This window comes from Urocitellus parryii, chromosome 3 (assembly GCF_045843805.1).
Source record: "Urocitellus parryii isolate mUroPar1 chromosome 3, mUroPar1.hap1, whole genome shotgun sequence".
Taxonomy (NCBI): domain Eukaryota; kingdom Metazoa; phylum Chordata; class Mammalia; order Rodentia; family Sciuridae; genus Urocitellus; species Urocitellus parryii.
This window is the reverse complement of record NC_135533.1, coordinates 41,768,365-41,794,478: the sequence shown is the minus strand read 5'-3', so window position 1 is coordinate 41,794,478 and position 26,114 is coordinate 41,768,365. Positions and strand designations below refer to the sequence as shown.

The window sequence follows — 26,114 nt, the reverse complement described above, 5'->3', positions numbered from 1 at the left end:
GTGACGCCCCCTTCCCCCAAAATATGTCTTTGTCGGTGGTGAGTTTAGAAAAGGGATCCCTTTCTTTTTTCTTTTTCTTTTTTCTTTTTTGGTACTGCATATTGAATCCAGAGATGCTTTACCACTGAGCCAGTCCTAATTTATTTTTTATTTTGAGTCAGGGTCTCATTAAGTCCTTAGGGCCTCACTAAATTACTGAGGCTGGCCTCAAACTTGAGAGCCTCCTACCTCAGCCTCCGAGTTGCTGGAATTATAGGAGTGTACCACTGTGTCCAGCCAGAAAGGGATTGTAGTGTGGGTTATAATACAGGTTATGTCTGGGTGTGATGTAAATTTTATTTTTTTAACAACTAGCATGGCAAAGCTGGTCACCAATCTAAGGTAGCACTGGGGCTTGCCTTAGAATACTCTGGTTAGTTGCTGAATCATTAGGAAGTTGGGTTCCCTCAGGAGAAGGGCAGGGAGTACATGTCAGAAAATTGACTGTTTACACACAAGTGCATAAATGCGTCGATATTTTTATAATTTCTGTGTTCAGCTGAATATTCATTCTATTTATCACCATCACCCCCTCATACAGCTATTCCTTTTTACCCACATCCACCAATTCTACGGAGGCCTTCTTCCCATATCTCACCATTGTATTTACAGAGAGTAATGGCTTTCTCACAAAACAGTTCCCACGTCACCTGAGCCCTTCCTACCCCTGTCTGGTTTGAAGGCACAAATAAACTCCTCCTTTAGTTGGGCCCTCCCATTTTGAGTATTTTAAATATTTTTCAATTTATTTTCTTCAAAAAACATGCAAACAACTATTACTATACATTTTTTTAAGTCTTTCTGATTAAGATGCCTAGAGTATACTATTTCCATACAATTTCTTTAAGCTAGCTTAATTTTTCTTATTTAAAATTGAAAATGTAATTGATTTCTACTCATTGGGGGCACTATGAGCATTTTTAATGAGATGATACAGTTAAAGCACTGAGATTACTACCCTAATTATGATAAATGCCAGGGATAAGGGAACACATTTAAGTCCACAAATTTAGGACATGAATAAACATATATTTCACAGTATTTTAAAATCATAAAATAGTTTAACCATCCAAAATATAGCAAATAGTAGGAGGAACACCTACCATTAAGCCTGATCAGACACAATCATTTTGCCTTCTTTCTTTTCTTTAGGGGAGTATCAGGGATTGAACTAAGAGGCACTCGACCACTAAGCCACATCCCCAGCCCTATTTTGTATTTTATTTAGAGACAGGGTCTCACTGAGTTGCTAAGTGCCTTGTTTTTGCTGAGGCTGGCTTTGAACTTGTAATCCTCCTGTTTCAGCTTCCTGAGCTGCTGGGATTACAGGCGTGTGCCACCTTGCTTAGCTTGCTTTATTTCTGACTTGCTTTAGAGTTTTCATAATAGAAAACATCATAGATGTTCTCAAAGTTCTTTATGACTGTAACTCTCCGTTTCTATAACAGAATCTGCTTTCTTTTCCATATCCTCATTCTTTTAGAATCTTCATCTCAGTCAATTCCCAGTTTCTTCCATTTTGTCAACATTGCATCTAAATTCCAGGGACTTATGAAATGCCCAGGGATCTCAGGATGGGTCTGTGGAGGAAAGTTTCCTATTCCACTCTGCATCTTGGCATCTACTGATAAGCATATCAACTTGTCTATTTTGAGACCTTAGTTCATTTGGAGACCACAGCATTGTCCTTCATGCTTCTTTGATATGTCCTTTGGACTCTACTATAGTTTTGAACTAGTGTCCTACAAAGGCCCATGTGATAAAGGCTTAGTCCCCAGGGTGATGCTCTTGGGAGGTGGTAGAAACTTTAAGAGGTGGGGACTAGTGGGAGGCCTTTAGGTCTTTGGAGCATGCCCTTGAAAAGAATCATGCTATCCCAGTCTCTCTCTCTCTCTCTCTCTCTCTCTCTCTCTCTCTCTCTCTCTCTCCCTCCCCTTGGTCATAAGTTAACTAGTTTGGCTCTGCTAAGTCTCTCACCATGATGTGCTGCTTGCCACAGGCTCAAAAGCAATGGGGCCAAACAATCAGGGATGGAAATCTCCAAATTAGTGAGCCAAACTAAACCTTTTCTCTTTATAGGTTGATTATCCCAGATGTTTGTTACAGTGATGAAACGCAGACTAACACAGGACCAGAGATGCTTTCTTGGTCCCCCTGCCTCTTGTTTGGGGCTCTGTGGAAATCTGATGAACTTGGGTGGGCAGATCTGATGCAGTATCATGGAGACTCCCATAGCAAGTGTGTTACAGACAGCAGCCAATCCCTAAGAACTGCCATGGTACAGAGAAACTTTAGAGTGCTGCTACTTGAGTGGAACTTATCCAAAAATTAGATATGAGGTATTCCCCCAAAAGCTTATGTGTGAGACCATGCAAGAAAACTTAGAGATGAAATGATTGGGTTTTGAGATTCTTAACCTAATCAGTGCATTAATCCACTGATAGGGATTAACTGGATGGTTAATTGTAGGCAGGCAGTGTGGGGCTGAAGGAGGTGGATCACTGGGTGCATGCATTTGTGATATATATTTTGTTCTTGGGGAGGGGAGTCTCTCCCTCTGCTTCCTGGTTCCATGTCCTGAGTCGCTTTCCTTCGTCAGACATTTTCACATGATTTTTGCCTCTTTTTTTCCTATGTTTATTTTCCTTTAGTAGGCAGCCTTGTTCTTCCATCTCCCAACAATATGTGCCCTCAATCCCCAGGATCAAGACTTTGGGATAGGAGAGGAGCCTTTTTCAGCTATAATAATTCTTCTCTCATGTGCAAGTGTGGGTGGGGAAGGGGAAAGCTCTAGAGACAATCAGAAAAGGACCTCAGTAAATTCCTCAAAAGTAGGACCCTCCCTTAGTTTCCTTCTAACCAAATCCTGCCCAAATTTTGCCAGTAACATCTCTAGGATCTATGTAGTGTTTCTGAATTATAGCCAATCCTTGAACTCAAATTCCAAATATATAATTTTAGGACTTCTGCCAATATTTACTTCATTGATAGCATTGCATGAAGACTTTTTATCCTTCCAATTAGCTCAAAATACTGGTAATGGAGTAAGATGTTCATCCTCTAGCTTTCCTTGTCTTCGTTTATAATTTTCTTATCAAATCTTGTGTTTTATAATTCCAAGTCAATCTGACTGGTTGTTTCAAGAAAAAATATGCAAGGCGTCTAAAAGCCTAGAATTGGAATGGTACACTGTCACTTTGCTATGTTCCCTTGGCCAGCATGAGCCACATGGCCCAGCCTGAGTCAAAGGGTAGGGAAAAAATTTCCACCAATGTTGAAAGGGTGTGAATGAGGCAAAGTGTGAAGAGCTCAAACCTATATCAAAGGTGAGTGATCATTAGAGATTGGTTTTGGCTTTGATTTTCAATTTTAATCTAATTTTTTATATACCTTTAAATACTTTCCTTTAAACTAAATATTCCCGATCTAAAATTCAAACTTGTATTTGAAGATTCCCTAATATGATGCTTGACAGAGGGCGTCAGGGAGGGCTCATACAGGTCACCCATCCATTGTCTTGCCTTAAAGCGCAAGGTGATTTTTCAAGACAGGTGACAATTTATCCTACTTTTTAAAAACTAGCCTTTAACTTCCTTTAGAAGTCTTGCTTGGTGAAGCCTAAACTAGTGTTCAGTTCAGGTTAGCTGAGAGCTAAACTTTTGAGTGTTAACTTCTGTATTTCAGTGTTTTCTGAATACAATTATTGTTTCAAATGTATTATTTCACCTCCCTGCCTTTTAAAGATGAATTGGCAGAGCACAGGTGAATGTCCCAGAACAAAATTGAATAGTGTCACAGAAAGTGCTGCAGTCTTTCTCTGGCTTCTTCAGTTTTAAATTAAATTTCATCCTAATGACACAAAAGAAATCAAAAAGAGCTGCTATGAGATAGGGACACTGACTGACATCAGGATTGAGAAACAAATGCCCAGTGGCAGAATCTTCCTGCACCATTCGTATTGGTACAGGTACTATGAAGTGTAATCATTGCTATTGTTCTGCAATTATTCTGGATTTAGAACTAAGTTTGATGAAATCATGACTATCTTTGAAAATCTAGCAAAAAAAATTTTTTTCTAAAAGTAGGTATCTCAAGATTTACAGCCTCGAAATTTTTAGTCTGCAAGTTTTTATTCTTTGAGATAGCTGATTTCTTTCACAAATTCCATTTAATATAAAATCATAGAGGCGATTTTACTTATCAACATAAAAGAAAATCCAAATACAGGGAAAATGCTAAATGAAAGGCAACCTAAATTTCATTGAGATCTTATATTTGTGCTTGAAGTCCATGCAAAATCCCAGACTCAATTTATGATCTCATCCTGATGACATAAAAGAAATCAAACAAGCTGCCATGAGATTAGGTTCTCTACTTAATCTGTTTTAATAACTGGAGTATAATAGCCCTTCCCAAAGATTTCTACCACTCTTTAAGATGGGAAGTCTTGGTCCAAACTTAAAGCCAAATACTAATGTCATCGAAGGGCAATGTATTTAGAAAGCATGAAAGGAGAGAAAAATAAATATTTGACTCATTCTTTCATCTGAGTAGATTTATATCAATAATAAAAATTAAAATTACAGTTTTATGCAATAGAAGATTGAAAATACTTACTATAAGTAAGCCTTGGGCATGGCAATTTTTAGAAAACATGGTAGTAAGAGATGCAGCAAATTAATATATTACATCTGGTTGAGAGATGTAGAATATTTATATATGCAATAGCAACTGCATTTATTCCTATTTCAGCAAAATAAATATGATACCCTTTAAAAATATGGATACTCCATAAATGCTATCCAATCTATGACTCTCAAATCTAACAGGAGAACAAAACATAATGTAATATATGATATAATGTATTGTAATATAACACAGTATAATTAAATTAGTATCTGAGATATACTCTATTTTATAGTATACTAGCAGAACTTTTAATAGCATGTTTAAAAAAACACTTTTTAAGCAAATAATTCAATTTAAAAATTCCACTTTGATCATAATGAATTGATAAACAATAAAAACAACATGAGTTCCTGAATACTACCACAAAATTGTAAGGAGACATTACATATACTTCTATATTGTTCTCAAGCTAATGTAAATATTTGGGAGGAGTCCTCTACAAAAGCCTTTTGTTTTGTAACCCATCTGGCTTGAAGTCAGAGCTCCATTATTTAACAAAGGAAATTCTCTTTCCTTTTGGTCCTTTCCCTAGTAAATAAACGATTTACCAGGAGTTGATCTGACCTAAGGGAAATTTATCTGTATACTACTTTCTTCAGCAATGATGCTTAATCATGAGGCATTTCACTCTTTAAAAAGTATATAAAGTGGATTTTTTCACTAATTCCAGAGAAACTATTCCTTTGCAAGGTCATCTTTTGTTCATCCTAGATGCTGGGGTACAATTTTGCACTACTGGTTTTTACCTGCAATCGATTCTGTTTACTTCAGAGGGAATATGAATGTGTTTTAAAGCAGGAGTAAGGAATTGGAGTTTTTTTCTAATATATAGAGTTTTAGTTGTAGATGAACACAATTCCTTTATTTTACTTATTTATGTGATGCTGAGGATTGAACCCAGTGCCTCACGTGGGCAAGGCAAGTACTTTACAACTGAGCCCCAGCCCTACCCCCAGGAACTGGAGTTTTTGAACAGCCTGCTCAATCTTTTTATAAGTCCAACCAAACAAATGAATACTGTCAGGATCTGCTCTTCTCTCTCATCTTCTCTCTTTCCATGTCTGACTCAAGCTAATTACTCGGGCTCTGTTACAGCCTCAAAGGGCAGCTCAGGGACTTGCAGCCTTGGCATCACTTGAGAACTTGTTAGAAATACAGACTCTCAGGGACAATCCCAGGTTTACTGATTCCAGCTTGATCTTTTAGTAAGATCCCCAGGGTCATTCATATGCATGGTATCTTTGAGAAGCAGTGATGTACAGGAAACTTGAAAACTTTAAACTGAAAGAGAGTTTTAAAAGGCAGAAGTTATGGCAGCAAACGCCACTCTCCTACATAAGAACCATGGATGAAGGGGAGAAAACTCACTAAAACATACATAAAAGGTTCTTCATATTATGGGACAAAAAATAACTGCAGCCTGGATGACTTAGAGGGAATTCCACTCAACAAAAGGAAATAACCTACCATTAAAGTATTTGTAAGCAAATTGAAGGAAGCATCATTTACAGGGGGAAACCCTACAGGTTAAGTTGGCCAAGTGGCTTGCAGGGAACTGGAAGTTCTTTCCATTTCTATAAACTGAAGTCTTCTTGGAATGTGAAATCAGGAATTACAGACTGGGCAGCAGCCAAGCTGTTTTTTTTTTTTTTTTAAATATACAAAAGGGCCTGAACTATATTGAATATTCCCATTAGCCATACTTAAAAAGTATTGGCCATCCAAAGAGTTTAGGTAGCATCAACTAATTTTTTTAAGACCACAAAGTAATTTGTTGCAGACTGCTTCAAAGTAGCCCAAGCCCATCCTGCACCTTGAAGAGTCTCATGCTTTGTGAACTTCATTGCAAACTTCAGGGCTGGGATATTTTCCTTTTCAATTCTGAACTTTTCTTCATGGAAATCTTTGAATCAATCCTTAGTTCATTGTGTAGCATAGGGCATGGGCTGCATTGTATCGGTCCCAGGTAGATTAATGCTTGCCATTGCCAAAGTTCTTCCAGGAAAATTATTTCACAGTCTTGTTTTTACTTTTCTCTCTTATTTGAATATACTTATGTTACAATGTGTGTGTGTGTGAGCGTGCGCGCACACATGTATGCCTACACTAATGGGCTTTCTCTCCCCTTAGGGAGGAAAAAAATAGTTTTAATAAAATCCATTCTTTGCACTTTTTCATGTTTCATGTTATCCTTCAGCAACATCTGCAGCAAATAATGGCAACAACTCTGTTGCTTTTTCAGGGGTTTCATTTTCAAATATTTAGTAATCATAGGATCTTTCTCTTGTCTAAATAAAATGTGTGTGATTCAGTTGATTGCTCATGTGTTTCTCTGGATGATAAAATAATTTTCTGGTTTTATGTTCAGTGTTTTGTTTCTGTCCTCTTTCAATACCCCATCTCATTTTCTCTCCTGTAGGGCCTCTAATATGTGCTGTTCCTGAGGCCTCCCCCAAAAGCTGGTAACAACCTGGAGAGAAAGGGTTGGATGCATCTTATGCATCTTTTCATGTATTTCAGTGTTGTCATTTCCCACATTAAATATTCTTCTCTTTTTTGGTATTGGTTGGTTTACAGCTATCACTTTGTGAGAGAACATGTGTGTAAAACCTATTTACTATTGTAGAAATATTCATTTGGTGATTTTTTAAGTTTTTGTATGTGGTAGCTTATAAACTTGAATTAGAAAAAAATATTAATCTATGTTAGATAGTTTAAGACAAAGTTCTAAAGAAATCACATTATGGGGTTCAATTAGTTTCCTTTATCTGATAGCAAAGTATTGTAAAAGCTCTTTCAAAGCCATCTAACATGTTCAATTTGTAGGAAAGGGTGAGAATGAGGATGAGGAGAAAGAGAAAAAGAGAAGGGTGCATGGATCTGGGCTAGTCATTGACAATGTTGGGAAGTATAATCTTGCCCGATGATAGTGAAACTGGAGTTTTGAGATGAGGTTGGATTCACGGCTTCTGTTGGTGGTTAGAGTTTGTGCTAGCTGCAGATCTTTGCAGCTGAAATAGCTGCTTTAGTGTTAACAGCTACACACACCAGGAGATATCCATCGACATCAGCCTCAAGGCAGCCTATAGTGCTGGACTTTTCTTGCTACTGTCATCAGTGTGTTGCAGTTCTTGATGTCACAGCACACCCCAGGAACCCAGCCAATTTTCCTTCTGGGTTCTTGTCTTACAAATTTGAAAAATAAAGTCCATGGCAATCACAGAAGGGAAGAGCAAACTGAGTAGGATTTATTTAAGTGAGAAGAGAGAGAATTTCTGCCACGCAGAAGGGGGTCAGATAGTAGGAAAACCCATTTTGGTGTGCTAGCTTAGGAGCTTATATATGGTTTGGGGTAGATCACGGAGCAAAATCTATGTTAATTGAAAAAGTATCCTCCTCCATGTCCTTTAGTCTGAGTTTTAATCCTTCCTCTAACTTCCATCTGGGCTCACTCCATTTTCCTGCTTATGGGACCAAGGAGCTGGCATGGTAGTGTTCACACAGGCAAGCCTCATGGTCTTTTGCATTTGGAAGAGGCCTCGATAGTATCCATCAATATTTCTACAGGTTAGCCTCTTGGTGTGGTTTCTGCATTTGAACAAGACTTCAGTTGGGACCCATCACTTCTGATTGCTGACCATTGACTATTCTTCTTCAACGGGAGTCCATCATAATCACTACTGCAAAGCACAGCATTACTGTATTACATGTAATTGAAAAATTAGAGTAAATCACAATATTCATTATCACTATAGAAAAATGCTCATTAAACTTTTATATATGTAAAATGGGATACTATAGCATTGTTCTATAATACTACCTAATAACTTAGTAAAATTACATATATATTAAATCTTACTGATATATACATAGCAATACTGATGTCATGTAGAGAAACTATCTCTCACACTGCTGTTGCAATTTTAAATTATACACACCTGTGGAAAAGCAGTGTGGTAATACACAATTAAGCCATTAATATGATTGTATATGGCAAGCCAGCCCTGCTTTTAAAGTTTTATCATGATTGAATTATTCTACAGTGAAAAAAATTCATAAATGGGTTTTCTTGGAATTTCCAAGATAACGTAACTGACAATAACGGATTAAACATTAAAGGATAGACAGATTGAAAATACATTTCTAACCAGAGGAAGAAAGACATAAAATATAGATTCTATCTTGAAAGAGATATGTTAAATCTAAACAGAAAGTATTAGTACAATTATTAATATTTTCTGCATCAAAGTGTCAGTCATGAGGAGAAAAATTATTGTCCTTGTGATACATATGAGAGAAGACTGTGATGGTAGTGAATTTTTTATGAGATTTATTTTAAAAATGGGAGTATTAGCATTTGTAAAATACTATTATGACATTAGCTGCAATATGTAAGGTCTAGAGCTGAGATGGTAAAGGGAAAGAAAGAGAGGATGTGCCTAGAAATTTAGGGGAGGGACTCTGGGGACTAGAAATGCAGACTGAAGAGGGTCAGGGAGCCCAGATGCCAACATGGGAGAAGTCTTACTTTTGAGTCATGGAATTGGCCTCATTGATGGGAGAATAAAAACAAGATACTTTTCAGATACAGGGAAGGAGGTGTGACTGAATGATTACAAAAAAGATTTGGGCTAGAAGGGAAAACAAGTCTCGGACACAAATCCTAGGGAAAGTAGAAAATGACCGCCACAGTGATTAAGCATGTAGACTCTGGTGACAGATTGTCTTTGCTCAAATCCCAGCTCCTAGTGTGATCTTGCATAACATCCTCCACTTCAGAGCAGCAGTTTTATCATCTGAGATGTGGGGATGTAACCTCCCCCCCCCCCCACCGTAGGGTTGCCGTGCAGATTAAATAAGTGTCCAGCAGGTCATCAGTGCTCCACAAATGCACCTGCTCTTCTTGTTGTTGGTACTGAGATCTGAATTTTCCCAGCTAGACGATCCACACAGGATCAATCACTTTCCTCCCCAGTAATGTAAGTGTGCTAATCTTTGCCATTTGCCTCCCTGAGAAATGGCATGCTCATCCCTTCAACTTTCCAATTGACTCCTTGTTCACTGTCCCAGTTAGCTGAGACAGCAGTTGGCTGGAACTGATGTTCCATTCAGTCAGAGAAGCAGGACCTGCTTTCTGCCCTTCTCTCCCCTTTTGTTACTGGTCGGTGCTCAGTGACAAGTGACTGGTAGGCAGGCAAAGAAAAGAATGCTCCAAAGATGACCTGTTGCTCTCTTCTCTTCCTGATCCATTTATGTCTGAGAGAAGTATTTGCCCTTGGCTACGTGCTGTTTCTCACTCTGAGTCACGTCTCTTCCTTTCTCTCATCATTCCTCACCCCTACCTTTTCCTATAATGGCAAAATGACTTCTCCAGCCGTGCAGCCAAGCTGAGTGACCTAACACGTCCAAATGCAGGCAGATAGGTGTCCCTGTCCTATTTTTGGATAATTGTTGAAGTGGTGTCCTCTGATTTTTCTGACTGCTCTGTGGTGTCCTTTCTTTGCACGGACACAGCAGCAGTCAATAGCAGAGAGGGGCAAGGTGAAAGAGACACAGGTGGTCACAGCTATAGTTCAGTTTTCAGCTTCAGTTTTGCTCTCTGAGCTGTCTTTAGGGTACATGGTTCCAGCAGAGCCCTCAATGCCCCCCTCCCGGGGTCCTTTTCGTTCAATAAGACAAAAGCCACTCTCCTCTGTGGAGATAAAGAAGTCTTTGCTGACTTCAACTCCCTCCATGCCTGTTCAGTTTGTGTTGACCCCTGCTCTAGGGATTCGAGGCAGGGGGGTCCAAAAGCAAAGCTGTGAGAGGTGAAGGTCATGTCATTGGAGCCTCCTGTTTTCCATTCTCTGTCCCAGCTTTCCCCTGGGTAGCATCTCTTTTAATCTGTGTGTGGTGCCCTCACACTGCACTCAGGGCCCCCACACGCAGGTACCCATACAGGTTCAATATCCCCTTCAGGCCATCCATTCCCTCTAAAGTAAAAGATGACTGCTGATCAATTGAAATGTTACCCCACTCAAGGGTACTTTGCACTTAAAAATCATCAAGGGATAAGGTTTCTGTGATGGCATTTTGGATATTAATCCAAAGAAAAAAGCTGAAAAGTGAGTTAAAAAATGATTTGAAATATGATGGAGATTTTGCTCACTTTGGTATTTGGCGGTGAGGAGAGAGAAGACATTGGGATGGTTAGATTACAGTAGTGCAGATTATTTTTATTTCTAAAGTACATAGCCTGAATATTTACTATACTTGTGTATCTGAATATCTAGTAGACCATGTCCTCTGCCTCCTCCTTTGTCAGCCTGCCCTCCATACATGCACACACCTTAAGGGAAAGAATATATTGAATCCTGACTTGTGATGAAGCTCTAGGTCCCTTTTTCTTCTTCTTCTTCTTCTTAGCTTTTTTAGGCAGTGTGTAACCCTGTAAAAATCCTGTAAGATCTTATTATCTTAAACATTTTACAATGATAAAGTTGCAAACTAAAGAAGTGACCCATTATTTGTATTTTTTTCTCTATCGAGATTTAATTTGACCTGGAATTCAAATGAGACAAACATGAGCCCTTGTTTTCTGAAATGTAAAACTCTATAGAAACAACATTTCAATCGCATACATTTCAAAGTGAGAGACAGGCTAGTGAAAGAAATGGCAACATTCTAAGAAGCATACAAGTTATATTACCATATGATTTTTCTAAGTGCTAGGATTTCCTAACCCAGGAACTCTGGAAATAAATTTCAGATGAGAGATTGGAAACAAAAGTCAGGCATTGATCCAGAGGATGAAATACACCTGTATGCTTTACATAAGTTTCAATTTTCCTGCCTTCATGGTTTCTGAGACAGAAAATCGTATTCAAATCACTATATTTCAGACCCGTTTTATAAATGAAAAAAAAATTGAGTGTCATTTGTACCTGTACTTCTATAATCATTCCAAGTTTTCTTCAGCTGTTTATTTCATTGTTCATTTAGAAATTATTAATTACACTTATTAAGTACTGAGTACCAATATATACCTGGGAGTGGTCTTCATACACAATTTTATATATTAAGACACAGAAAAGGTATTTAATGTGGAGAAATTTTGGAAACATGTCAGGATTTAGGTAGGCCTTGGGGGAGAGTTGCTGGCATGTGGCAGGAGAGAGTGGGATTACATAAAAGTAGCACAAGTTTTCAAAAAGGCTATAGAAGAATCACTAACAGTGACAGCAGACTGATAGTGAAGGCCTTGTATATGTTGCTCAAGAGTTTGGATGACCATTTTAAAGGAAATGACATGGAAGTTTTGATAGAATCACTTTGTTTTTTTTTTTTAAGAGAAAGAGGGATTTTAGATCATATTGAAGGTAGCAAGTGTGGCTGGTTAGGAGGCTCTGGCAAGTAGACAGGCCAAAGATAAAGACGGTGATGAGCATGGCAGTTGCATTAGTCAGCTTTCTTTCGTTGTAACAAAATACCTGAGATAAATCAGCTTAAAGGAGGAAAGATTTGTTTTGGTTCATAGTTTTAGAGGTTTCAGTGAATGGTCACTTAGCCCTATTGTCTTTGGGACTGGGTCAAGGCAGAACATCATGGTGGAAGCATTTGGTGGAAGAAACTACTCACCTCACAATGGTAAAGAAACAAAGAGAGAGACAGAAAGGGGCCAGGGTCCCAATATCTCCTTCAAGGGTATACCCCAATGACCTAATTTCCTTCCCCTAGGCCCTACTTCCTGAAAGTTCCATCGCCTCCCAAAATTTCCCCAGACTGGCAACCAAGCCTTTAGTATATGAGTCATTAGGGGACATTTAAGATTCAAACCAAAACAGTGCTATAGCAACAAGTTTGGTAGAAAAATCTTTGAATTTATCCTAAGTAATTTAAAATATAGATTTGTATGTTATTTTTTGGAAAAAAAAAAACAAGAGCTGACAAAAACCTAAGAATTACTGTCACAAAGAGTCAAAGTCATAACAATCACTGGAAGAGAGAAAAATACATGTATTATGTTTAATGAATTCATAGCATGCCAACCTCATAATTGACAGGAAATTCATTGCCTTTTTTTTTTTTTAAGTTTCTGAATTGAGCAGCTAGATTGGTTAAAAGAGACATGGTAAAATCTGTACCCTACTTAAGTCATAGAAAAACCATGAGATGGAAAGTTCTTGAGATATCATGTTGCTAAAGATAAGAAAACTGAGACCCAAAGGTTAAAATCATTTTCAGGAGTGACACACCTTGGATTGGAATCCAGAGGTCTGACTTTGTGCTTGGCATTCTTCATTACAATACAAAAATTTCCCAAGATAAGACATTGAAATAAGTTAGTGGGATGCAAATGACCATTGAAAAGAGCAGGTTTTAAAGTTCTTTGAAACTATAAAGAACATGTTAAGAAGCCAAACACCGTCGTCTTTATTATTAAAGGTTGGTCATTTTCCCAGATTAACTGACCACAAGAAAATAATACCAGCAACTACTTGTCACACACTTGCTTTCCAAAAATAATTTTGGACTTTGGTCTGGCTTCATGATACAGATATGTAAATCCATGTGATTTATATTGTTATTACTTTCATACTTAAAAAATTAGAAACAGAAATATTATTTTATTTAGGATTAGCAAGAAGAGACTTTATAAAGATGAAAGATGGTGGGTTTATGAGTAAGTGATTTCATACTACTTATCAAGTGTTAGAAAAATTTATGTGCAATCTCTTTAAGGGCTAGGAAAACAAAGAATAAATTCCTATCTTGTAGTTTTTAAAAATATATTCCTGAATAAGCAATAACTCATGTATTTATTAATTTTGAGTTTTTAATAAGTTAAAATTAGCTTGATGTGTTTCTTATTGATCAATTCCATGTTTAATGCAATAAATGCAATAAAAGCAATGCACATATTTATGAGTTTTTAGAAAGTTTATTATGGACAATGAGGAAGTCTCCTTGCTTGTCTTTTTCCTGCCCCAAATAAAAGAATCAACATGTTTGCATTTGAAACTTTGATTCACTTTATCCAAAACTTGTTTTTTTTTTTTTTTTTTGGTACTGGGGATTAAACCCAGAGATGCTTTACTACTGAGCTACATCTCCAGCCATTTTTATTTTTTATGTTGAGACAGGGCCTTGCTATGTTGCTTAGGGCCTCACTAAGTTTGGAGGCTGGTCTCAAATTTGCCATCCTCCTGTCTTAGCCTCCCGAGTCACTGGGATTATAGGTGTGTGCCATCTTGCCCAGTTTTATCCAAAATTTGAATTTTTGAATTTCATGAAGTGAAATACTTCGTGAAAACTCTCAATAAAAATTCATTTTGAAAGTAAGCAATACTGTTCAGAAATGAATAAATCATATTTATCACTTATACATTATTATAATTATATAATTTTTATATATTTTGGCTTTAAAACTTGCCAATAAGTATTTGAAAGGATTGAAGCTTGTGACTTACTAAAATAGATATTTTATTAATCAATTATTTTGAAGCAATCAAAGTATCTAAATGTTTAAAAAATTTTAAATACAAAGCATATAAAGTCATGAGACTGATTGACCTTTTAAACTAACACAGTAAAATCTTTATAGTCAAATGAGTGAAAGTGCTTTAACGTCATGATCATGAGTTTTTTCTAAGGATGCTACAAAATCCTCACATGGTTTTGAAATATCTTTTATATAACTACCTTCAAAAGGATAGGAATGTCCTAATTTAATCATTCTCTTGATTTGGTTCCCAATAGTATTCCAGTTCAATCATCCTTTATATTTATCAGAATATAATTTGGGAAAGATTTATCATTTAAAAGGATATTCAAAAGAATGCTATTTCAATTTCGATGGTGGTTCTGAAATTTGAGTATTTACACACTTTTAAGATATGTAAATTATAGTAGCTACTCACCCTGTAGACAGTTTTTGTACATTTATCATTTTAGAATGAAATTTTTAAAGTAACAGTAACTTATAACACTAAAATAGGACTCTATGGCTCAAAAACAATAATTGAATATGGTATTACAAAATCTACATTAGAGAATATCTTAAAAGTTTGTAGCTGTTAATTTTTAATTAATGCATGTAGCTTAGTATCAAGGACCCCCAAATTGAACAACTCTCCCATAAATCTTTCTATATGAATCATTTAGTAGAAATTTATTGTAGGATCAGAATAGCCTGTATCATCAAATGTTACTAAATAGCACCAACATTATTTGAAAGTAAAATGAAACATTCATAGAAAAGCAGAATTAAAATTGCAATTATAAGATTAAATTTGCAACTATAAAAGAGAAAGCATCTTCTAGATAAGATAGCAATTAGATAGGAATTATCTTAAAATCATAGCCAGATCAATATCAGTCATAAAACATTTCAGGATTTTTCTTGAAAAAGTTAGAAAGGAAAACCTTAAATTCCTTCCCAAAGAGACATAAAAAGGCTTACATAATCAAGACAGTGCAATCTTACCAATGAAGTTACTTTGTAGGAGATACATTTACTTTTTCTATATATTAGTTCAACAAGATAATATAATAAAAATGCTTTAAAGCGATTTGATTAGAGCAAGATTTACATTAAGTACAAAATATACAGTAAAATGAAATATCTTGTTAAATAGGTCTATAAGATAATAATATCTGAAAGGAACACATTTTCATGAATCTATTTTCACATTTATTATATTTGATAATTACTATCATCATTATATTCTTTTGCTATTTCAGTTTCTAGGATCTTATTATAGGTTATCTCTAGGTATCCTTCTATCTGTAAAAGTAATAGAAAAAGTATTACTCCCATAGTAAAAAAAAAAAACATATGTATATAAGAAATCCCACATTTTACGAGCTGTTTATACAAAGCTATTGTAGTGTTTTGAGAGAAGTGTTCCTTGATCACAAGTTAGTCCGTACAAAATGTGGACCTTTTTACAAAGTAAAAACTGTCTCCCTTTAAAATTAAATGTTGTCAGCCTAGTGTATACTTCTGGTTATAAAATTAGACATGAAATTCTTGGCTCTTAATTAGAAAAGCATAACTTGCCAATAGCTGTTTCCAAATGTGGGTGCCCATCTTAATAGTTTTCTTAATTAGACCAGTTGAGCAACGAAGAGAACAGTAGTGCTTTTATGTTACAACAACAAAGAAGTATTACAGTATTCAAATCTCCAGACAGCAGTTTAAATGCTCAGTCCTTGCTCAGTTGCAAATTGACAGAAGAGAAGCAGCGTCCAATGCTTGTATACAATGGGGCAATGATAACATCTGTCACACTCTTCCATATTGTCTGCACTGATGGTAGAACCATCAGGCAGGTCTTTACAAAAGGCATTATAATCCTGGAATGGAGGAAGAGGAATGTGTAAGGATTATTCGTGTTATCAAATAAGACCAATGACTCTTGTACATGTGTGAAAAGATACAATAAAGACCAGACTCACTTAAATTTGACAAATAATTCAAAATAAATGGACAATGACCATAGTGATGAGAAGCACAAAAAATAAGTGGCTTAAAAAAATAAAGAGGCTACTCATACTCTTGGTAAATGCTATCCAAAACAGGGCAACACAAATAAACAAATAGTTTATTTATTTTTCTGATCTCTGCCCCTAAACATTAACCTGCCCAACTTGCCTTCTTTCTCTGAGGTTCTACTTCATGACTGCCTCTCCTGGTGCCTAATCCTCCTTCCCTTCCCCCTGGACCAGGTAGAGTTGCATACTCTCTCTCTCTTTCTATCTCTCTCTCTCTCTCTCTCTCTCTCTCTGTGCATCTATAGTACTGAAACACACTTGCTAATCCTGATATTTATCAAAAGGTATCATAAATAGATGCTTATATTTCTGGCTTTTCTTCTGGAATATAAGTTCTTTAAGTGACTTGACCTTTCATAAATATTTGAGCAGAAATAAAATTTTGCATTCTATTGTGCTCCATATGGTTAATTATGCTTCATATTATTAATTTCCATAGCAATTATACACATTAAGGCTGTGTGGTATAGTTAAATTAGCCCTGAAATTGACATTAGTATCTTAGACAAGAAAAAAAAAATGAGCCTTTCCTTAAATTACTTTTGCACATCTTTTAAAAAAAATAGCTTAATATTCTTAAATTCCTCAGGATAGTGAACTTTCTATGTAATATTTGAATGATTTTTTTTGTAGTGCTCTTTGAGTACAAAAGTATGTGAATTCTTAGGCATTGTTGGTAGCTTTAATGGAAACTATTATTTACCTGGGTGGGTACAAAGAAGTGAGGTTGATTTTCTTGGTTTGCTGTTAAAATGTGATTTAAAGGTCTGCTGCACTTAGTTCAGAAGAGTCAATCAGCAATTTTCTGATTGGTATATTTTGAGAGTACTAAATTATTCAGATTGCCTAACTACATGGACTATATTTATCTTGTGTTTTACTGGAAGTGCTAAATATTTGAAGCAATCTTATAAGAAAATTATTTATGAATTACTTCAAAGCTAATCAGTTGAGTAAAAACTTGAATAATGACAAACTTTGACCTTTTATCTCATTTTGTTTCTCACTTGATATGTGGGGCCTTGGGCACACTGCCACAAATAAGAGAGAAGAGGAAATCCTACAGAACTGGTTATCATAGTAGGCTCTTAATGTGTCCTTGAGATGTCCATATGATGTGATCTAGAATGAATAATAAATAGGCCTGTTTTGAAGACAGAGTATATAAGGAAAACAACTAGAACAAAATAATCTTGAATTGATAAATTACTAAGACTGAAGTTTAGATCAGAAAGTTTCCTAACCAAATCCATTTCATTTTAAATAAAATGTACTTTCCACTTTTTCTCAGGCTAAAAAAATTTCCACCCCCCCATAACTCTTTAGAGCTCCATGTCCTCAAAAGGAATTAAGCACTAACAACAATGGATTTTTCAGTTTAAGGATGTGATGTACTCATTTTAACTTTATTTTCTTCAAATTATCATTCTTTCCTTTTGGATAAGAGAGTCCAATAATCCTTGAATATGAAACTTCAATTATGTTTTCAATATTGTAAATAGTTTTTCTTTAAAACTATACACAATTTGTAATGACCCCAAATTTGTAGAGGCTCAGTGTGGTCAACCAGACCTTTCTGATAAAAAATTTACAATGTATAAGAATATTTTTTTTTCTTCCAATGGATAATCTGGCCCTAAGTCAGGATCTTTATTCAGCTTTTATTAACTATAGTGTTATTCAGACTGTACTGTCACAGAAATTTTCTGTAATTAAAAACATCACCTAGAAATGAGATCACTACCATTGCATTTTTGTCAGTAAACATTCATTTGCATTTCACCCCAGCAAAAATTAGAGTATAGATGCTCCAATCACATTTCTTTGGTAATGATCCACTTATGTCCAAAGACCTTATTTGCCAAATGACAGCTATATATGTCCAACTGTGGTACCACATTAAATCAATTCACTGGTCATTAATGATCTGTACTTCTTTCTGGTAAAGGGTCTTATATCACTAGACTTCTGGCTTTTTATTTTTGTTGTTGTTATTTGTTTACAAAATTTGAAATCAAAGTGCACAGTGGCATGCACTTACAGTCCCAGTTACTCAGGAAGCTGAGGCAGGAGGATCACTTGAGACGTGAGGTTCACGGCTAGCCTAGGCAACATAGTGAGACTCCATCTCAAAAAAAGGAAAAAAAAATCTAAAACTACATGTGTGGTGACATTGTGGTTTGGTTTAAAGTGCCACCAATGCATATTGTCTTAGCTTTGGACACCTCAATCTCTTAGTAAAACAGTGTTCAATCCCTTGCTTTAAAAGATGGAGAAAGAGAAGAAGAAAGCTTACCTAAATGGGTTTGCTCTCCTATATAGCCTCTCATCTATCTGGTCTTGTGTGTCATGGGGATGTAATCCAATAATGATAAATCTATTTGATCAAGGCATAAACTAACAATTAAGCATTTTTGCTTGAAACTACTCCTCTACTTATAATCATGGCTTCCTGATGACAAATGTATGACAGTTAAATATTAATATCCCACATGAATGTAATTTGAAAAACAAGTGAAGTTAAATAATATGTTTTTTTTTTTTTTGTGTGTGTGTGTGTGTATGGTTAAAATGTATGTGAGTTGATGATTCACCAATGGAAGCAATACACAAAAAACGCCTACCATTCTTAGGAGAGCCAGGTGGAAAGAAGCATCATTTAGTTAATTATATAGTATTATAGTATTACTTGTATCTTTCCGCCATTTAGTAAATGAAAATCTTTCCTTTTTTCCAATTCTTCCACAAAAGCTCTGGGAAAGCCTAGCTTTGCCAACTATAAATATGGTACTCTGTATTTCCAAATAGCATCATAATGTGCATTTCACACTATTCTCTGTGTCACTCAGTTTTCCATACTTTTGAAATGAAAAATTGACATTGAAGTTAAGATGACTAGTTTTAGTTAATTAAGAATCCCAAATTTTATTTGCTGATTTAGGCACCTACAAAAAAAAAATCCATGTTATGTGAATATCAAATACGAGATAACTATACATCTGGCCTTTGTGTATCTGCACATGTATAAAGGCCAAGATCTTCATTTCTGTGTCAGTCTTTCAACACTTTCAAAGTAATGGCTTACAACTTGGTTAAATCTGGACTTTCTTTATTTATCTGGTGAATTTTTACTTTTTTAAAGGCCTTCTTAGACTTCTTTCCCTCACAAAGCTTTTCCTGTTTCCTCCTGTTTCCCATTAGACTTAACTACATTCTCTCAGCATTCACATCTTTACCTAGCCAGCTGCCCTGATACTCTGTGGGTGGCTGGAGGAAGATCCTATGATCAGTGTCCAGCACAAACTAAGCACTCAATAAATTTAGTCTGCAGAACAAACCAATTACCCAACTGAGCAAAGAAACTGAGAGATGGTAGGGAGGAATGAAAAAATAATTTGGTAAATTCTAGCAATGAACAGTGTGGCAACATCATGTAAGTGGTAACCCCATGGAGGCCTCTGGGGTTGCAAATGTTTCATTAGGACTGCCTGAGGCACCAGTTTGACTGCTGCTGTGATGTTGGGGACGATCTTCCTCTCAGAATAAAGTGGATATCCTTTAACTCAATAATAAAACTTGGTGAACTATGATGCCTTTAAAAAATTTAAACCTTTAAAAATGGTCCAAAGTTCTATGGTGCATTTTGAGTGTAAGTTACTCAAAACATCCTATGGAGGTCCAGTGGGTTTCCCTATTTCTTTTCTTTCTAACTATCTGCTGTTGATAATGTTTATTCCTCACAAGTGAAAAAGTAATTTGATGGCTTTCTCATTTCATTATCTCGCACCTTGAGTTCTCTTCTGGTCCTGTTCTTGCCATTTGTCAAGTAGGATTGGAGCAGCTCTTCCAGAGCTGCTTAACTAGGCCTGATTTCCCTGGGCAATTATATTGTCACTGACATTCTGCGCAGAGATCACTTTTGTTTACCCCAAGAACAGGTGGTGACTGAATAAAAGGCAAGGAAAGAAAGAAGAGCCCTGCCCAGAACCACAGGTACAAGTCAGAACAGGACCCCAGAGCAGCCTGTGGCCAGAAGCATGCTTGGAGGTCCCCACCTCTGGTACTCAATTCAGCCTCATTCATGTATGTGAAGGAAAATCACATCCGGGAAAGGGGTGCATTCTTCCTTCTGACTAAAATACCAGTCTGAACTATTATTCTAAAGCAAATAAGCTGCCTCTCAGGGCCTTTCAGTTTTGCTACTGCTTTGGGAACAGATGCTTCTTCTTTCCTCTACAAACCGGCCTGGGAGAAAGGAAGGGGTTTGGGGCGGGGCGGAGGGCTGTCAGGTGGCAAAAAAACATCACTACTTTGCAGAAATCCGGTCCACCCAGTGTGCCCCTTCTCACCAGATGTGCAGACAGCTGAGTGTGGCAAAGAGAATTCCCGCAGCAAAGGCCAAGGGGATGGCCAGGAACACGGTCAGGAATTTGTAGATCACGTATTTGCTGATTTCAAAAAGGGCATGGCTGCAGATCCACACCTTGTCGAAGGAGTGCGTAGTCACAGGCTCTGCGATCACATCCTCAAAGCCTAGCTGCGGGGCAAGACGTAGGGACCCGAAATGTCACCCAACCTGTCGCCCCTAGAATGGCAAGCACTAAGAGGCGGGAGAGGCAAGAAGGACCGACATGGCTAGACTCTCCCCACTTTTTCTTAGGATCACATAAGAATTTGACTGAGGATTCTTGGCTATGCAGAGAGCCGGGTGGCGGAGGGGCAGGGCCAGGATACCGGTCCTGGACTCTGCGTGGTGGACCCGGGCGAGGGTGGGGTAGGGCGGGGCGGGGCAGAGGCGTCCGCACTCATGGCGGTGGGGAGGGGGACAAGCCTCCCGTCCAGGTTAAGACCCTCCCGGAGCTTCACCTTGAGATGGGAATTGAGCCGGTGGGGATCCCGGTCCTGGCCCGAGTCCACGAACTTCTCGGGGTCTGCGTAGTCGACGCTGCTGTGGTGGCTGTAGGCGTCGTCATCCATGAAGAGCTGCACGTCCGCCTTCTCGGTCTCCAGCCCCATCGTGGCTCGGTGCGCAGCGGCTGCGGCGGGGCTGGCTCGGTGCAGCTCCGGGCCGTGCAGCCACCCCTTCCCGTCGCGCTCGGCCCCGCCCCGCCTCGGCTCGCCTGGCCCTGCGCGGCCCGGGCGGCGGCTGCTTCCCGCTGCGGGTTCTCACTCCCGGCTCCTGCCGACCCGAGCCCCGCCCTGCTGCCGGGCTTGGGGGATGGGGATCGGCCGCTCCCGCTGGGTCCGGCCTGAGCGCCGGGAATCCTCCCAGCGAGTCATGTTCCTGTCCTGTCCTGCCCAGTGGGGCGAAGTGTGTCAGCGGGGCGAGGCGAGGAGGGCCTCCAGGGCTACGCTTTTGGAGGCCAAACTGTGATGCTTAAGGGCTGGCAGGTTGTCTCAGGGACTATGAACTTACTGATTGTAGACGGCGATGGGGTTAATAGTGCGGAAGAGTCCGGTGTGGAATCAGAAGGTCTAACTTCCCCCCAACCTCTCTTTACTCCGTGTGTTTTGGCCCAGTTGTGTCACCTGCTTCAGAGTTGGGGTGTGTGAAAATTAAATGTTAATTTATGCAAAACTCTTATATGGTCCCTAACTCATAGTACGCTTCCAATCAGTGTTGCTGCGCTATATTGAGCGGTAGATATCCACAATCCACCTGATTGCCAGAGGACCCCACAGGTGCATCAGCCATCCCAGCGCCCCCAGAGTGTGTGAGCCTGCTGGAGAGGCAGGGAGTGGTTGTGTTGCCTACTTGAGACTCCAGGAGTTTACAACTTCATATTCCAAGGGGAGGTCTGTGCTCACCTTCAAACTACAATTCTTAATTTTTCTTTGAAAACACTGCTGAAGATTTCAGGAACCCTTAAGATTCAGACAGATATGTTATTGCCTTGTAAAAAAAAAACACGTAAACAGAACCCTAAGCATAAAACCACATTGCTATAGATGAACCCGCTTACTGTTTACTGACCATTCAAACGCTTTCAGAAGGAAGGAGTTGGTAGCTGGACTGGGGAAAGGTGTTCTGCACCTTTCTGATCACCTGGGGTTCCTGGCCCAGAGGCTGTACCACTATGAAAGCCACTGGTGGGCTCTCCTCTTGGAGCTTCCATGCTGTCCAGGTGACATTCTACCTGAACTGGGGCTCCCCTCTGTGAAATTGTTACTGGCACAGAATAGGCCCATCAGCAGTCCCCAGTTGCTGGGTATATCAGCAACCGTAAGTGTCTGGTTGGTTTGGCGGCGACTTTATAATCTAGTGAACTAGTGTGTTTGGGGAGAAAAAATAAAGTTTAGTGAACATTTGCCAAAAGCAAAATAATGACTCTAGACTTAGGGGGCTGCCTACAGCTTGCCCAGAGCACAAGTTATAGTGGGCAAGCATTAACTGTTGCCATTTCAGCGTGTTTGTAGCCTGCTGCACATATCAAACCCCCTTAAGGGAACTGGAGTAGACGAATTACTTCAATTACTTCTAAAAGGAAAAGTCTATTTTTGAAAAAAAATAATAAAATTACCAAAAGAGAAAAGGAACTGAATGGATAAAAATGTCTTGGAGCTCAAATTCTGAATTTCTAATAATTAAATAAAAAGTTTACTCACTACCACTGTTAGGTATGGATGGCAGTGTTGCAGCTGGGCAAGAGTGTTAAGTGCAGTAGTGTTGAATTCTGGGTCACTGTGCCCCTCCTCTCCCACAGGTGGTCCTCTGCCCTGCCCATTACCATTCCCTTCCTTCTTACTTTTCTGATTTTATTTGTGTTGGATTAGAACTAAAGTGATGACTTAGACATTCTACTTACTGTTTTTTTTTTTTTTTTTTTCAGTACTTCACTTACCTTCTCCATTCACCCAGGCTGATTGACAACCTGAGATTTAGATATCTTCTAGAATTGCTACCCAAGAATTGTTTCCCAAAGTGAATGGAGGACAGGAATCCTTGAGGGAGTTTGTAATGTTGATTACCAGGAAATAGAAGAGATAGTTTGTAGCCAAATAACATTTTGTAAAAAAAAAAAGACCAGTTTTCTTCAAAACTATAATCCCATATTTTGAAATATTTTACCAAAGAAGAAAGTCACTCCTGCAAGGCTAGATTGGGCCTAAGCAGTGGCTGGAAATCTGGCACCAGGGCTTCTTCCCTTGTAATTCCTGGTCTTCTGATCACATTTGCATTTCTAGTGCAGTTACTAGGAAGTTTGGGAGAGTTATCACAAATAATTGACTCATTTTTCAGGCAGTGGAGCCAGGAGGCCACTGAGGAAGTGAAATTAGCATGATCTTAACAGGACAGTTTAAATTTATTTATAAGATAAAGATATCATGAAAAGGCATCTTTAAAACATAAGCCAAATGAAATCCATCTATATTTGTTGTATATAGCATAGAAGTTAAAAGGAGAATTCATCTTTCATTTATTACAAATTATTTTTTTTGAAAGAGAGAGAATTTTTTTAATATTTATTTTTTTAGTTTTCGGTGGACACAACATCTTTATTTTATGTTTATGTGGTGCTGAGGATCAAACCCAGCGCCCCGTGCATGCCAGGTGAGCATGCTACCACTTGAGCCACATCCCCAGCCCAGATTTATTACAAATTCCTAATGAACACTTCCTTCTCCCGTGGACTGGGGTCTATGTAAGTCTTTTATTTTGATGATTATTTCCGCATTTCCTCTAATACATAAGTTCTTTTTGAGCGGAGCTTTAACATTTATTTTGCTTTCCTATTAGTAATGCTCAGATAATGGCAGCTGCTGCTGTTCTGGGCTTAAACCAGAGAGATTTCCAAATGATAACCATCCGTACTAACCTGGTAGTCAGCAAATGACATTCCATCCCTACTAGCTTGATGGGAGATTTTCTAAAGGAAAACCAGAGGAGGTTGAGTACACCTAGTATCTCCTAGACTGCTCTCTAATGGAAAGAACTAAAAAAAAAAATCATAATAAATTGGCTGTTATCACATATCTTAGTTTCTGACAACAGGTTTTTAGATGGTGTATTTTTAGATTTTTAGATGGTGTATTTTTAGTGGTGTATTAATATGTTTGAGGAATGGCAATTGATACTAAATTAATATTTGTGAGTAGAATAATTTATAACCATTTCATTTCTTGATTTTCTTATTTAAGACAGGCCATTTTTCTGCCTCATTGAAAATTGTGTGTGAATCTTTATGAGTAAAAATATCTAATTTCCCCCTTTGGTTTGTTCTCAAATCACACATCTTGTTCTCTGAAGAGTTTATATTCAATTTTATTCAGGGTTTGTTTTTTAAGCTGCCTTTGGGCATATTGGTTATTAATGGAAATAATAGCTTCTTGATCTTACCATATAGTTAAATAATATTTAAAGTATTTAAGTTAAACCAGGGTTTTTCAACCTTGATTCCATTGACATTTTGGTTCAAATCATTCTTTGTTGTAAGCTGTTGTCCATTGCACTGCAGGATGTTTAGCAATATTCCTGGCTTCTATCCACTAAATGACAATCATACTCCGGAGTCACGACAACCAAAAATGTTTCCAGATATTGCCAAACGTCCTGTGGGACCCCAAATCACCTTTCTCCTCCTTCTTTGGGCTGAGAACAACTGAAACAACACCATTGAAACACTGTTATGTGAATGGAAAAAATTAAGCTCTAGCTGTACATTTATAATCCCACACTTAAAATGACGCTCAAAACTGTGATACCATTTTATCGGAAATTCCAGGGTTTTTTGAAGTTTAGCTTAAGGATATTTATCTGTGCTGTAAAATTTTCAATAGAACCAGTTGTCATTGATGAACTGTAACATTTTAATATGCTGATATAAATTATGGGGTATTTATGTCCCATCGAGAGAGAGAGAGAGAGAGAGAGAGAGAGAGAGAGAGAAAGCACTTGCCAAGCCCTGTCTACTAGGACTGTTTAAATGATTTTATCTGGAAAATCATGGATTTGGGACTTCTTGATGCACAAGATTCCATCTTAGGGATATATAAAAATCAAGACTTTTCAACAAACCTCAGCACTGAGTAGCTTTTCCCAACCTTATAGGTGACCATAAGGGAGAAATCCATAGACTTAGTAGAGGAAGACCCAGACAGGTGCTTACTAGGTCCTTTAAGCTTCTCTCTCAGGCTTTCTATGGACAGCAAGGACAAAACCATGTACCTTGTCAGAGGATGGGGGATGGTTGGAGGGTGAGGGTTAAGCAGGGAAGAGATGAAAAGATGCAATAATAAAGAAGAAGCAGGGCTCAGGGAATTATACAAGGAATATGTAGATCTCACTGTGCCACAGAGTGGCTCATACATGAAACAACAGGTGTCTCTGAATTTCTCAAGTTTTGTGCCCTGCCCCAAAGTTTAAAGGAACAGATAAAAAATGTCTACTAATAGTTATTCAATAATCAAGTTTGTGAAGTGGTGCCAGGTAGTCATATGTTATTTAATGAAAGTTTCTTCATTTTTTTCTCCTGCATGCCTCTTTTCTTTTTATCCACATTCTGTGTAAAATAAGCCTTGCACCAGTGAACCAGGAATTTCTAGTTTAATATTAAGACACAGTAGCTTGTTTGTAATTGGTGCCAGCTTAATTTTCTGGCTGTTTCAAATAGCACCTCCTCTGGCCAAAACTCTTTTCATACACAAGAATTTGCAGAATTACCTGGGTTTGGGAATGCTTGGCTATATATGTGTATTAAGAATTGTAATGCAAAAAAAAAAAAAAGGAGTGCATGTATAATGGCATAATTTGGCGTGAACATACTTTATATACAGTGTTAAGAAAAATTGTGCTGTATATGGGTAATAATGAGTGTAATGAATTCATTATTGTCATGTATCTAAAATATAAA

The 26,114-nt window shown here is 37.8% G+C and overlaps 1 protein-coding gene across 1 annotated transcript; it reads right to left on the bottom strand.

The window, feature by feature from the left end:
* Positions 1–13,751: 13,751 nt before the first annotated feature.
* Positions 13,752–21,420, bottom strand: Cav2 (caveolin 2). Its single transcript, XM_026410303.2, has 3 exons — positions 21,130–21,420; positions 20,613–20,800; positions 13,752–16,065 (listed from the first exon to the last, which is right to left on the bottom strand). Exons 1-3 carry the CDS (start codon positions 21,277–21,279, stop codon positions 15,915–15,917), a joined length of 489 nt encoding a protein of 162 aa, XP_026266088.1. The 5' UTR covers positions 21,280–21,420; the 3' UTR covers positions 13,752–15,914.
* Between the last annotated feature and the right edge of the window lie 4,694 nt (positions 21,421–26,114).

What these genes read in the sequence shown, in the direction of transcription:
- Cav2 (XM_026410303.2), bottom strand. Translation starts at nt 21,279, where the DNA reads ATGGGGCTGGAGACCGAGAAGGCGGACGTGCAGCTCTTCATGGATGAC. An exon ending in GGCTCAATTCCCATCTCAAG is followed by an intron (nt 20,801 to 21,129) that starts GTGAAGCTCCGG and finishes CTTGCCCCGCAG; the next exon opens with CTAGGCTTTGAGGATGTGAT. An exon ending in CTCAGCTGTCTGCACATCTG is followed by an intron (nt 16,066 to 20,612) that starts GTGAGAAGGGGC and finishes CCTCCATTCCAG; the next exon opens with GATTATAATGCCTTTTGTAA.